The sequence below is a fragment of the Budorcas taxicolor genome, chromosome X (genome assembly GCF_023091745.1).
Source record: "Budorcas taxicolor isolate Tak-1 chromosome X, Takin1.1, whole genome shotgun sequence".
Taxonomy (NCBI): domain Eukaryota; kingdom Metazoa; phylum Chordata; class Mammalia; order Artiodactyla; family Bovidae; genus Budorcas; species Budorcas taxicolor.
The window spans coordinates 122,758,634-122,771,993 of NC_068935.1; the positions used below are offsets into that span (position 1 = coordinate 122,758,634).

A 13,360-nucleotide genomic window follows, 5' to 3' on the forward strand; every position below is an offset into this window, starting at 1 on the left:
AGTGACTGACAAGACGCAGAGTTGAATGAGGAAAACTTACAGACTTGGCTTCCGTGCTGTTATCAAGGTAGTCTTCCCTCACGGCTAGGGAGAGCGCCGCTTGGTCCAGCTGTTGAAACAAAAAACAAAGCATTCTGCTGGCACTGAAAATTCTTCTGTAACATGTTAATGAGTCATGAGATCAGGATCCCTGCCATATTTTGAGCATGTGTCACCATTACTAAAACAATTCAAAGCAAACAGGTGCTGCAGCAATCAATGACAGTTATCAAGTATCAGAGACCTGCCCGATTCCCTGATTCATGGTTTCTAACCTTTTGAGTTTCTAACAATACTAAATAGTGTCAAAGCTAAATGACTTTGAAATAGGATTATCTGATTGTCCCCCCTATTTGATGGGTGGAGAAACGAAATCCAGAGAGGTGATTTTACTTTGAGAAATCTTTGCAAACTTTAGAACCCTCTCTGGAAAGTTTAAAATAGGTGATGAAAATATAAATAATGATCAGACAACTAAATACGTGTAATTATTATTAGAGAAAATTATAGCATAATTTCTTGAATTAAAACTTTCAGCAGCTTAAAGGTAATCAAAGAGAAGATCATAATCTTTTCCAAAAAATGTGCTAGAATAATAAGATATCCATGTGCCAAAAAAATGAATTTCAAACCGGGCCTCATGACCTGCACAAAAATTAATATGATATGGATCTAGAACTACATATAAAACCTAACAATATAAAACTTCCAAAATCACTGTGGATTGGTGACTGCAGCCGTGAAATTCAAAGAAGCTTGCTCCTTGGAAGGAAAGCTATGACAAACCTAGACAGCATATTAAAAAGCAGACACATTACTTTGCCAACAAAGATCTGTATAGTCAAAGCTATGGTTTTTCCAGTAGTCATGTATGGATGTGAGAGTTGGACCATAAAGAAGGCTGAGTGCCAAACAACTGATGCTTCTGAATTGTGGTGCTGGAAAAGACTCTTGAGAGTCCCTTGGACTGCAAGGAGATCAAACCAGTCAATCCTAAAGGAAATCAACCCTGAATATTCATTGGAAGGACTAATGCTGAAGCTGAAGCTCCATTACTTTGGCCACCTGATATAAAGAGATGACTCACTGGAAAATACCCTGATGCTGGGAAAGATGAAAGGCAAAAGGAGAAGGGGGGACAGAGGTTGACATGGTTAGATGGCATCACCAACTCAATGGACATGAATTTGATTGAGCAAACTGGGAGATAACGAAAGACAGGGAAGCCTGGAGTGCTGCAGTCCATGGGGTCGCAAAGAGTTGCACACAACTTTAGAGAGTGAATAGCAACAACAAATAAAACCTCCAGTAAAAAACATATGGGAAAATCTTTGACCTGGGGTTACACGAAGAGTTCTTAGACATGACACCAAAATCAGATACATAAAGGAAAAAATATATTGGACCTCATCATCATTAAACATTTTTGCTCTGTGAAAGACACTGTTAAGAGAATAAAAAAGATAAGCTACAGATAGGGAGAAAATATCTGAAAATCACATATATGACAAAGGACTTGCATCCAGAATATATAAAGAACCCTCATAACTCAATAAGAAAACAAACTGCCCAATTTAAAACTGGACAAAAGATCTAAACAGACATTTCACCCAAGAAAATATTCAAATGGAAAATAAATGCATGAAAGGATGCTTAAAATCACTAGTCATTAGAGAACGTAACTGATACCCACAGTAAAATACCACTATACATCTACTAGGATGGCAAAAACAAAAACCAAAAACACTGATAATGTCAGGGACTTCTCTGGCAGTCCAGTGGTTAAGACTTCTCGCTTCCACTACGGGGTAGAGGTTCAATTTCTGGTTGGGGAACTAAGTTCCCCATGACTCATGGCATGGCCAAAAAGACAAAACACTGATAATGCCAAGTACTGGTGAGAATGTGGAAAAACTAGTTCGCTCATACACTGTTGGTGGGAATGCAACATGACAGAGTCACTTTGGAAATCAGTCTGATAGCTTCTTACAAAACTGAACGTACGTATGACCCAGCAATATCACTTCCCAGCCACTTACCAAAGATAAATGAAAATTTCTACTCACACAGAAACCTGCATGTAACTTTATTCATTATTGCCCAAAATCTGAAACAACCCAAATGTCCTTCAACTGGCAAATGGATAAACTGTGACACTCACCCATAAAAAGGGATGAACCTCTGGTACATGCAACAATATGGGCATATTTTAATCACATCCCCAAGCAAGGCAAAACTACAGGGATGGAGAACAGGGGGTGGGGAGAGTGGGTGATTTCAAAAGGGCAACACAAGGTAAATCTGGGGGAAGCGATGGGATGAACTATTGTCTGTCTTGATTATGGCGGTGATTCTGTGACTCCACGCGTTTGTAAAAACTTACAGACTTGTGCTTCACAAAAAGTGAATTTAACTGTAAGTAAAATTTTAAAAAACTAAAAATTTTAAAGTTCCAGAACTTCCTCTAAATTTCTGGCTGTTCTTTCTTGAGTATAAGCAGCTGCCCAAAGACTGAATAAAACTGAACCTGACATCAAATTTTCTACCTTAAATCTTATCCACACATTTAAAAAGTTAAGCTAAGTGGGGGGGAAAGATGTTTTCATAACATTGACCTTGCCTGGGTGTATTGCTAAAAACCTCAGATTATTGTGTTCAACCTTCTTCTCTAATTGGCCCCAAACAACCAAGTCACAAGCCAGCCTGGCTTCATCATATTCCAATTCCCAATACACCACCCCTTCTTCCAAAAATTAAGTAAGCCAGGAACATGAAACACAATATTATGATTAAGATGCTTTGGCTTTCAATTAGAGTTGAACCACTTGGAGAATTTTTTGAGATTTAGTCTCAAAGGAAGGGAAACTGTGTAGACAATATCAAGAAAGCCAAAGCTTCCCTCTGATGAAATGAAGTTAAATCCATTTATTGTAAAAGTTTAGACGATTCAAGTGAAGTTACCGGACCTGTTTTAAATCTTCAGATTGTGACAGTTCCAAGGGAACCTCTTAAATATATGAAACCGATTGAATAAGGTTAGTTAACTAAAACTAGAAACAGACAAACACTTGAGGCAAAAGACTTTCTCAAGAGGCCAATATTAGGACACTATGTTATTTGAGGTTTTTTAATCCATGCATTTGTAACTGATCTTAATATTACAAGTAGAAAACAAAACACATGTTTAGGAAATCTGATACCCTGAACTGAAATATGAATTTTTTTTCTCTGACTGAAACGACACACAGGTTAGGAAACAAAACAGTAATACAAGAAGAAACATCTCACACATTATGATGTAGTTATAGGACAAAAAAAGAAAAACTTTATCTCCAGGAGAGTCTGTCCTTATCATCCCTACAGATTTTACTAAGAGTCACACAAATGCAGGCTGCTGGGTGATCACTTCAAGTCGCTGATCTGGTAACACATACTGACACAACCCTGACCTTCCACTCTTTCAGGATCACAGATATTCCAAAGTCTTTTATTGTCCCTTAAATTCTCATTCTTGCTATCTCCTTACACAAAATGAACCCAAACACGTGTAGCAAGATATGTTCTGAGGCATTAATCTGCCATCTCGTGTATTTTTGTTTTTCCTTTCTCCCATTTAAGTCTGTGGCAAATTTTGTGTCATCCTGCCACGGGGGAACTTAGAGCACCATCATGTAGCTTTGAGCAGCCCCAGCTTGCCAAACCACATGTCCTCGGCACAGGAATACCCATTGGAAGAGTGCCTTTTTTCTTCACCCAAAGATACCACCTAAGAGTATGCCCACAGTGATGTGCCTTCCCAAAGCAGGTTTTTTTTTCCCTTTTCCCCAGGGGTTTGTGGGATGAGAAAAGCCTAGAACATTGAAGAACATAGCAATAGAATGTGATGGAAAAGGAAGTCTGAATGCATTGAGGGAGAAGAGTTTAGGGTTAAGAGAGAGTTCTCCCAGAGCAGAAAGAAGACCTTTGAGGCAGTAAAAGAAGTCAGAGTTTCTTGTGAGCAGAGGGACCAGTCAATGTCCCTAGAAAATGGCAGGATTTGAGAGGGAGTTGGGGGCCCAGGGCCCCAGCAGCAGAGAGGCACAGCTGAAGGGGCCACAGGGGCTGGGATGGCAGGTTTCCTTCCAGAAATAGATAACTGATGATCACAGGGTCTCCAGTCTCCTAGGACAGGGGTCCCCAACCGCCAGGATCTAATGACTGATGTCTGAGGTGGAGCAAATATAATCATAATAGAAATAAAGTGACAATAAATGTAATGGACTTGAATCATCCCCCACTCCTGGTCCATGGAAAAACGGTCTTCCAAGAAACTGGTCCCTGGTGCCAAAAGGGTTGGGGATCACTGCCTTAGAAGGCTGAGAAATGAAGTAGCTGCCAAGTGAGGAAGGGTCTAGACTGGCTCACTTTCCAACTAGAAGGTGCGGTGGGAGTTCAGCGACAGAGATGAGACTGACTAAAGAAAAATGCCTGTTTCTTGTGCATCTGATTTCGAGATCTGAGCTGTATGTTTGGCACAAAAATTGAAGAGAAACATTCCCTAAATGGTTCTGATAAGCCACCTGATCATGATGTAAGAGAAAGGTACCTTTTGCCATGTGCTACTGTGCACCAGTATCTATCCTGTGAATTGTCAGCAAGGTCATCCCATTGAAATCTCATAACAACAGTGAAAAGCAAATTCAAATCAACCTTTCATTACACCTGGGGAAAATGAGACTGAGAGAGGTGAAACAGCCTGCACAAAGACATTCAGTGAGTAGATCACAAAGCCAAGTCTCAATCTCTTTAAAAACCAAAGCCTACTCTTTTTCCCACTACAGTAGTGGTTTTCAAATTATGTCCCACAAAACTTAAAAGGTGCTTCATGGGCTCCAAATATTCAATTAGATTTTTTTTTAGAGTTTTAACTACTTCTAACAAAAGCAACACTCACAAATTTTACAACATTGGCAGCCATCGATATGCTAGTTTTTGTTATCAGGTTCATTGGGCTTTATGTAGATCTTAGAAGAAAGCTGTTCCTACCAATACCTAGATATATGCTTGAATTTCTAGCAGCTGCATCATGGTTAGAAAGACTGTAGCTCTAACCTGTTAATTCAGGTGTGTGAATAGCCCCTCATACAAAATGGTATGAACAGGGATATACCTAAAGCAAACACACACTGCACTCAAATGCCAGGTCATGCTCAAACACATCAGCTTGGAAGAAGCTGCCACCTTGGCAAAGGAGAGCAGCAGTAAGCACATGAGTACCTCCTTACATTTGAAAAGTGCTCTATTATTGACAGTTCAGTGTCCCTAGGATCAGTTTAACTGAATAATAAGCGTGCAAGGCAAGCTGTTAAAAATTGATTACTGTGATCCTCTATTACTCATGTTTCCCATAAGCTGATATTCAAACTACAGGCTTGATTAGACCCAAGTTCTTTTTTTTTTTTTCCCCCTGTTCTTTTGGCATCATTGGTGGTAGCTTATGCTTCCCACTGCATAGTATCAGGAGGCACACAAAATCTGGTTGTCCCACTTTAAGCAATGGCCTACCATTGATGTCTGGGTTCATCTGATATCAGCCTGCCCTCTCCTGAATTTTCCCATCAACCATTCATCTAATAGTTTTAGCAGCCATTGATGACAGTTGCTTGGATCCTTTTATTCATTCAGTTCAGTTCAGTCGCTCAGTCGTGTCCGACTCTTTGCAACCCCATGAATCGCAGCATGCAAGGCCTCCCTGTCCATCACCAACTCCCAGAGTTCACTCAGACTCACGTCCATCGAGTCAGTGATGCCATCCAGCCATCTCATCCTCTGTTGTCCCCTTCTCCTCCTGCCCCCAATCCCTCCCAGCATCAGAGTCTTTTCCAATGAGTCAACTCTTTGCATGAGGTGGCCAAAGTACTGGAGCTTCAGCTTTAGCATCATTCCTTCCAAAGAAATCCCGGGGCTGATCTCCTCCAGAATGGACTGGTTGGACCTCCTTGCAGTCCAAGGGACTCTCAAGAGTCTTCTCCAACACCACAGTTCAAAAGCATCAATTCTTCAGCACTCAGCCTTCTTCACAGTCCAACTCTCACATCCATACATGACTACTGGAAAAACCATAGCCTTGACTAGACGGACCTTAGTCAGCAAAGTAATGTCTCTGCTTTTGAATATGCTATCTAGGTTGGTCATAACTTTTCTTCCAAGGAGTAAGCGTCTTTTAATTTCATGGCTGCAGTCACCATCTGCAGTCATTTTGGAGCCCAGAAAAATAAAGTCTGACACTGTTTCCACTGTTTCCCCATCTATTTCCCATGAAGTGATAGGACCGGATGCAATGATCTTCATTTTCTGAATGTTGAGCTTTAAGCCAACTTTTTCACTCTCGTCTTTCACATTCATCAGGAAGCTTTTTAGTTCCTCTTCACTTTCTGCCATAACGGTGGTGTCATCTGCATATCTGAGATTATTGATATTTCTCCCGGCAATCTTGATTCCAGCTTGTGTTTCTCCCAGTCCAGCATTTCTCATGATGTACTCTGCATAGAAGTTAAATAAGCAGGGTGACAATATACAGCCTTGATGCACTACTTTTCCTATTTGGAACGAGTCTGTTGTTCCATGTCCAGTTCTAACTATTGCTTCCTGACCTGCATACAGATTTCTCAAGAGGCAGGTCAGGTGGTCTGGTATTCCCATCTCTCTCAGAATTTTCCAGAGTTTCTTGTGATCCACACAGTCAAAGGCTTTGGCATAGTCAATAAAGCAGAAATAGATGTTTTTCTGGAACTCTCTTGCTTTTTCCATGACCCAGTAGATGTTGGCAATTTGATCTCTGGTTCCTCTGCCTTTTCTAAAACCAGCTTGAATATCTGGAAGTTCACGGTTCACATATTGCTGAAGCCTGGCTTGGAGAATTTTGAGCATTACTTTACTAGTGTGTGAGATGAGTGCAATTGTGTGGTAGTTTGAGCATTCTTTGGCATTGCCTTTCTTTGGGATTGGAATGAAAACTGACCTTTTCCAGTCCTGTGGCCACTGCTGAGTTTTCCAAATTTGTTAGCATATTGAGTGCAGCACTTTCACAGCATCATCTTTCAGGATTTGAAATAGCTCAACTGGAATTCCATCACCTCCACTAGCTTTGTTCGTAGTGATGCTTTCTAAGGCCCATTAGGGATTTTTAAAAATGGTAATCTTTAAGTTCTATTATTTCTCCTGCCTTTTAAAGCTGAGAAATCTGTATGCAGGTCAGGAAGCAACAGTTAGAACTGGACATGGAACAACAGACTGGTTCCAAATTGGGAAAAGAGTACATCAAGGCTGTATATTGTCACCCTGCTTGTTTTATATGCAGAGTACATCATGAGAAACACTGGGCTGGATGAAGCACAAGCTGGAATCAAGATTGCTGGGAGAAATAGCAATAACCTCAGATATGCTGATAACACCACCCTTATGGCAGAAAGTGAAGAAAAACTAAAGAGCCTCTTGATGCAAGTGAAAGAGGAGAGTGAAAAAGTTGGCTTAAAACTCAACAATCAGAAAACTAAGATCATGGCATTTGGTCCCATCACTTCATGGCAAACAGATGGGGAAGCAATGGAAACAGTGACAAAGTTTATTTTGGGGGGCTCCAAAATCACTGCAGATGGTGACTGCAGCCATGAAATTAAAAGACATTTGCTCCTTGGAAGAAAAGTTATGACCAACCTAGACAGCATATTTAAAAGCAGAGACATTACTTTGTCAACAAAGGTCCATCTAGTCAAGGCTATGGTTTTTGCAGTAGTCATGTATGGATGTGAGAGTTGGACTATAAAGAAAGCTCAGCGCTGAAGAATTGATGCTTTTGAACTGTGGTGTTGGAGAAGACTCTTGAGAGTCCCTTGGACAGCAAGGAGATCCAACCAGTCCATCCTAAAGGAGATCAGTCCTGAATATTCATTGGAAGGACTGATGCTGAAGCTGAAACTCCAATTCTTTGGTCAACTGATGCGAGAACTGACTCATTTGAAAAGACCCTGATGCTGGGAAAGATTGAAGGCAGGAGGAGAACGGGACCACAGAGGATGAGATGGTTGGAGGGCATCACTGACTCAATGGACATGAGTTTGAATGAACTCCGGGAGCTGGTAGTGGACAGGGAGGCCTGGCGAGCTGCAGTTCATGGGGTCGCGAAGAGTCGGACACGACTGAGCGACTGAACTGAAGTGAATCTTAAAGTTCTCTTATTTCTCCTGCCGTTTAAAGCTGTGATTCTCCTATAAACAAGAATTTTCTCTTATTAGGTATGAGGTTACCCTGAAATCAGTCAAATTTAGTATGCTGTAGATTAAAATAAATATAGCAACTAAATGTGCATGTGATTCTTATTTGGAACCTGAATCAAAGACCAACTGTTAACTTTTTTAGAGGACAATCAGCAAAACTGAAAATTAACTTACTTCAAAACACCACTTAGGGTAATTATTGATAAGTATGATCCTGTTTACTTTATTGTTTGGGGTTTGCTTTCCTAGGCCTTTTCTGTGTTTCCTGTCTAGAGAAGTTCCTTTAGCATTTGTTGAAGAACTGGTTTGGAAGTGCTGAATTCTCTTAGCTTTTGTTTGTCTATGAAGCTTTTGATTTCTCCTTCAAATCTGAATGATATCCTTGCTGGATAGAGTAATCTTGGTTGTACGTAGGTTTTTCCCTCTCATTACTATAAGTATATCCTGCCATTCCCTTCTGGCCTGCAGATTTCTCTTGAAAGACCAGCTGTTAGCCTTATGGGGATCCTGTTGTGTGTTATTTGTTGCTTTTCCCTTGCTGCTTTGGAGATACAGACATTTTGGACATAGTGGGGGAAGGAGAGGGTGGGATGATATGAGAGAATAGCATTGAAACATATATATCACCATATGTAAAATAGATAGCCAGTGGGAGTTCATGTATAACACAGGGAACCCAAAGCCAAGGCTTTGTGACAACCTAGAGGGGTGGGATGGGTGGAAGGTGGGAGGGAGGTTCAGGAGGGAGGGGACATATGTATACCTAATATTGATTCATGTTGATATATGACAAAAACCATCATGATATTATAAAGTAATTATCCTCTAATTAAAAAAGTAAAATATATTTTTTAAAAAACACCACTTACTGTATTTGCACAATACAGGATATCACAATAGTTCTGAAATTAAGAACAAAAGTCTGGTTTTTTTAGGCCACATGGAATGTGAGATCCTAGTTTCCTAGCCAGGTAAATAGGTAAACTCCCTACACTGGGAGCAGGGAGTCTTAACTACTGGACTGCCAGGGAAGTTACCAAGAATGACAGTCTTAAAACATGGTTTGTTGGTTTTTGTTTTTGTTTTTTACTTTATTTTACTTTACAATACTGTATTGGTTTCGACATACATTGACCTGAATCCACCACGGGTGTACATGCGATCCCAACATGAACCCCCCTCCCACCTCCCTCCCCACAACATCCCTCTGGGTCAACCCCATGCACCAGCCCCAAGCATGCTGTATCCTGCATCAGACATAGACTGGTGATTCGATTCTTACATGATAGTATACATGTTTCAATGCCATTCTCCCAAATCATCCCACCCTCTCCCTCTCCCACAGAGTGCAAAAATCCGCTATACACATCTGTGTCTTTTTTGCTGTCTTGCATACAGGGTCATCATTGCCATCTTTCTAAATTCCATATATATGAAAAATATGGAACGCTTCACGAATTTGCGTGTCATCCTTGCGCAGGGGCCATGCTAATCTTCTCTGTATCATTCCAATTTTAGTATATGTGCTGCCAAAGCGAGCACGGTTTGTTTGTTTTAAGTGAGTAATCTGTCAACATGGAACAGCGGTCAATTGGGCCATCACCATCATCATAGAGCACTGAAGAGCATGTCTTATGCTGAGAGCATTAGAATATTCTCAGCGCCATGCTGTTGTTCCATCACCCAACACAAAAATACAGCTGTCTCTGTAGCTAACAATTTCCTCTTGAAGAGATGAGAATTCTTTCAATGACTAAAGATTTTTTATTGAGGTGGCCATTGTCTAAATTAGAGATGGACAAACTACAGTCTGCAGGCCAGCCCACCATACATCCATCCTCATTTATGTACATACTGCCTATAGCTGCTTTACCACATATAACAGCAGAGATGAACAGTTGAAACAGAGATCATTATAGCCCACACAGCCTAAAATATTTCCTATCTGATCCTTTACAGAAAAAATTTGCCAGTCCCTTGGTATTACTGAAAAAACAAACTCCACAATATAGATTTTTTAAAGTTAACTTATATCAGGAGAGAATAATATATCCTAAAGTTTTTATATTTATATGATTTAGATATCAATATACCAAATTGAACTATCATATGACCCAACAATCCTACTCCTGGGCATATATACCCAGAAAAAAAACATAATTCAAAAAGATACACGCACCACAGTGTTCATTTCAGCACTATTTACAACAGCCAGGACATGGAAGCAACCTAAATGTCCATCAACAGAGAAATAGATCACGAAGCTATGGTACATATATCAATGGAATATTACTCAGCCATAAAAAGGAAAGAAATTGTGCCATTTGCAGAGACGAGAATGGACCTAGAGACTGTTATACAAGTCAGAAAAACAAACGTCATATATTAACGCACATACATGAAATCTAGAAAAATAGTATAATCTGATTTGTAAAGCAGAAATACAGACACAGAGGTAGAGAACAAACATCATAGGGAAAGGAGGGAGGGTGGGGTGAACTGGGAGATTGGGATTGACATACATCCACTATTATGTAAAAAAAAATAGGTAACCGATGAGAACCTTGGAGAAGGAAATGGCAACCTACTCCAGTGTTCTTGCCTGGAGAATTCCCATGGACAGAGGAGCCTGGATTACAGTCCACGGGGCTACAAAGAGTCGGACACAACTGAGCACGCACAAACAAATGAGAACCTACTGTATAGCACAGAGAACTCCACTCAGTGCTCTGTGCTGATCTAAATGAAGGAAATCTAGAAAACAGGGGATATATGCACACATATGACTGACTCACTTTGCTGTACAGCAGAAACTGACACAGCAGTGTAAAACAACTCTACTCCAATAAAAATATCACTATATCATTAATATTTTCTGATTTAACAAAGAACAGAATAGGGGGAGAAAATTGGTGGTTCAACAAAATTTTCATTACTAAAGGAACTGTAGAAGCAAAACAAAAAAAAAAATGGAATCAAAAGACAAAACAATTTAAGAAGTGCTGTTTGCATTCTTGCCAAGTTCTCTGACTGATGAACCTTCTGCTGTTAGCAGTTTTCTGACGATTTCCTGACTTTCCAGTATGACTGTCCAGTGTCATACTCCACACCTCAGGGTATGTCCCTGTGGCCCATTCCGTTATGGAAGAGATGCTTACTCTCCCAACAGAAAATGCAACCAAGCACTTAGAACAAGTTTTGCCTTATCCTCTGAAAGAAAGGACAAAAGAAAGACTGAACTTGACAATGAAATTTGGGGCATGTACACAAGATCTTAGTGAAAGGAAAACAAGGAACCAGAGCATGTGTTCACTCCTTTGTCAGAGGAATGAGGGGAGGGGAAGAGCAGAGTTCAGAAAGTCTCAGCCCATCTCTCCCCACTAGAATTAAGGGGTCCCACACATGCTCAGGGTAGATATTTAACGGCCAGATCACAGATCACTTGAAACCTACTCACTGGCTTCTTGAAAGGCTGACATAACCAGTTTGTTCATGATTTACAATCTGCAAATCTGGCAAAGAATAGTCTAGATCTTAAGATTTAGCAGAATTTTCAACTTTATCTTTTCACTAAGGTGGTATGAGTCTTTTTCCCTGGGAAGGCAACCCAAAAGGCTAACCTTGGACTGAACAAGCATGATGAATGAGTCCTCACTGTACCTTCAAGATGTGTTCATTGGACATCTTGTCATCAGAGGACACATATAAACGGATGAACACAGAATTGCTGTATTGGCCACGAAATGTTGCAAGGGTCTGCAGAAGGCTGAACTTTCTCTCTGACCAAACCCCTTCAGGACCAATATTGGATTCGAGCACAGGCCAGCGGAAAGGTGAGTGCCGCAGGATATGTAATAGTGGCTTGGCATCTGCTTTTTCGATGGCTTCTGAAAGGGAGTAAGTAGGAAGGAAGAGTTAGATTTGCAAACTGAATCACCAAACTAGGAAGCATGTATATCTTCTCAAGAGAAAATTCCAGTAGGGCCCCAACCTAATTTTTTAGGGAGAGGTACAGTGGGTTGTCCATGACCACAGAGACAGAACTACCTATGACTCCCACTTCAATGTCTAGGCCTGATGTTCTTGCCAGGAGAGCTAACGGGGAACCTGCCTGATATTCCCAACAATGGAAGGTGTGCTTACTATATCGACTGAAGCCAGTAAGCAATGTTAAGCTGAGAACACTCTGCAAGACTAAGGGACAACCCTAACTAAAGGAAACTGCTCAATAAAACTAATCACTCCCCAGTAAAAATGAATTATTGCTCCACACACTTTCATTATCTTTTACTGCCCTCTTCCAGGTCACCAAACAACATCCCAAAACCTAAACAAGTTAATACATTTCCCAGAGGCACTAACCTCTTTCTGCAATAGCATTGAGAAAGAGGACCAGGTAGAATGTCCAGTGTCTCTTTTCATTCCAGTCAGACACAAGATGCTCAGACAGGCCTAAGGTCCCCAACAAACATGTCTGTCAAGCAGATGGAGAAGCAGACGGGGCCTGGCCTGCCTGGAAATCTGGATTTCTCTAGGCCCCAGGAGGTTCTAAAGAACACACTAACACTCCCAAGTGCCCTCCCTCACAGGCTCCTTCTCAAACCAGATCTAGCCTCCAGATTCGGCTTTCTGTACCACATGCAGTATGGTTTGCCCTTCTGACAGTACCCATGTCTCATAGACTAACTGATACCCAAAGAGTCTAAGCCATCCATAGGAATAAAATTTTCCTAGTTGATCCATCAAGCTAGCAACAGACCATTAACGCAGGGGTAGTCAAAACCCAGCTTTGGAAAATAGCTCCTTTCTTTAAGCAACATTCTTAGCAGAATTCTTAGTAGTTCTCTTTTTCCTTAAACATTATCTTTAAACATTAATAGAGCTCTGGAAAATAAGGGTGGTAAGTTATTTTATTTTCTTTATTACTCACTCTCATTCATGCAAGATGAATAAAGGATTTTGGCTTTCTGTATGGCTTCAGTGTCCCGTCTTCTACTGATTGATTTCTCCAAAAGTGCTAGGAAGGTTAAAAAAGGATTCATTAGTATCCTCCCACAGGTGATGCT

The 13,360-nt window shown here is 40.7% G+C and overlaps 1 protein-coding gene and 1 non-coding gene across 2 annotated transcripts in view; both read right to left on the reverse strand.

Annotated features, from left to right (window-relative positions):
• PHEX (phosphate regulating endopeptidase X-linked) overlaps positions 1-13,360 on the reverse strand; it is a 204,547-nt gene that overhangs the window by 152,900 nt on the left and 38,287 nt on the right. The window contains exons 4-6 of the mRNA XM_052663454.1: positions 13,225-13,311; positions 11,955-12,181; positions 41-109 (exon numbers count right to left, since the gene is read on the reverse strand). Of these exons, the coding sequence (XP_052519414.1) occupies positions 41-109; positions 11,955-12,181; positions 13,225-13,311 (383 nt within the window). The remainder of the gene's footprint in view (positions 1-40; positions 110-11,954; positions 12,182-13,224; positions 13,312-13,360) is intronic.
• Positions 9,730-9,836, reverse strand: LOC128070702 (U6 spliceosomal RNA). The gene has a single exon (XR_008201672.1). It is a non-coding gene; the product is annotated as a U6 spliceosomal RNA (small nuclear RNA).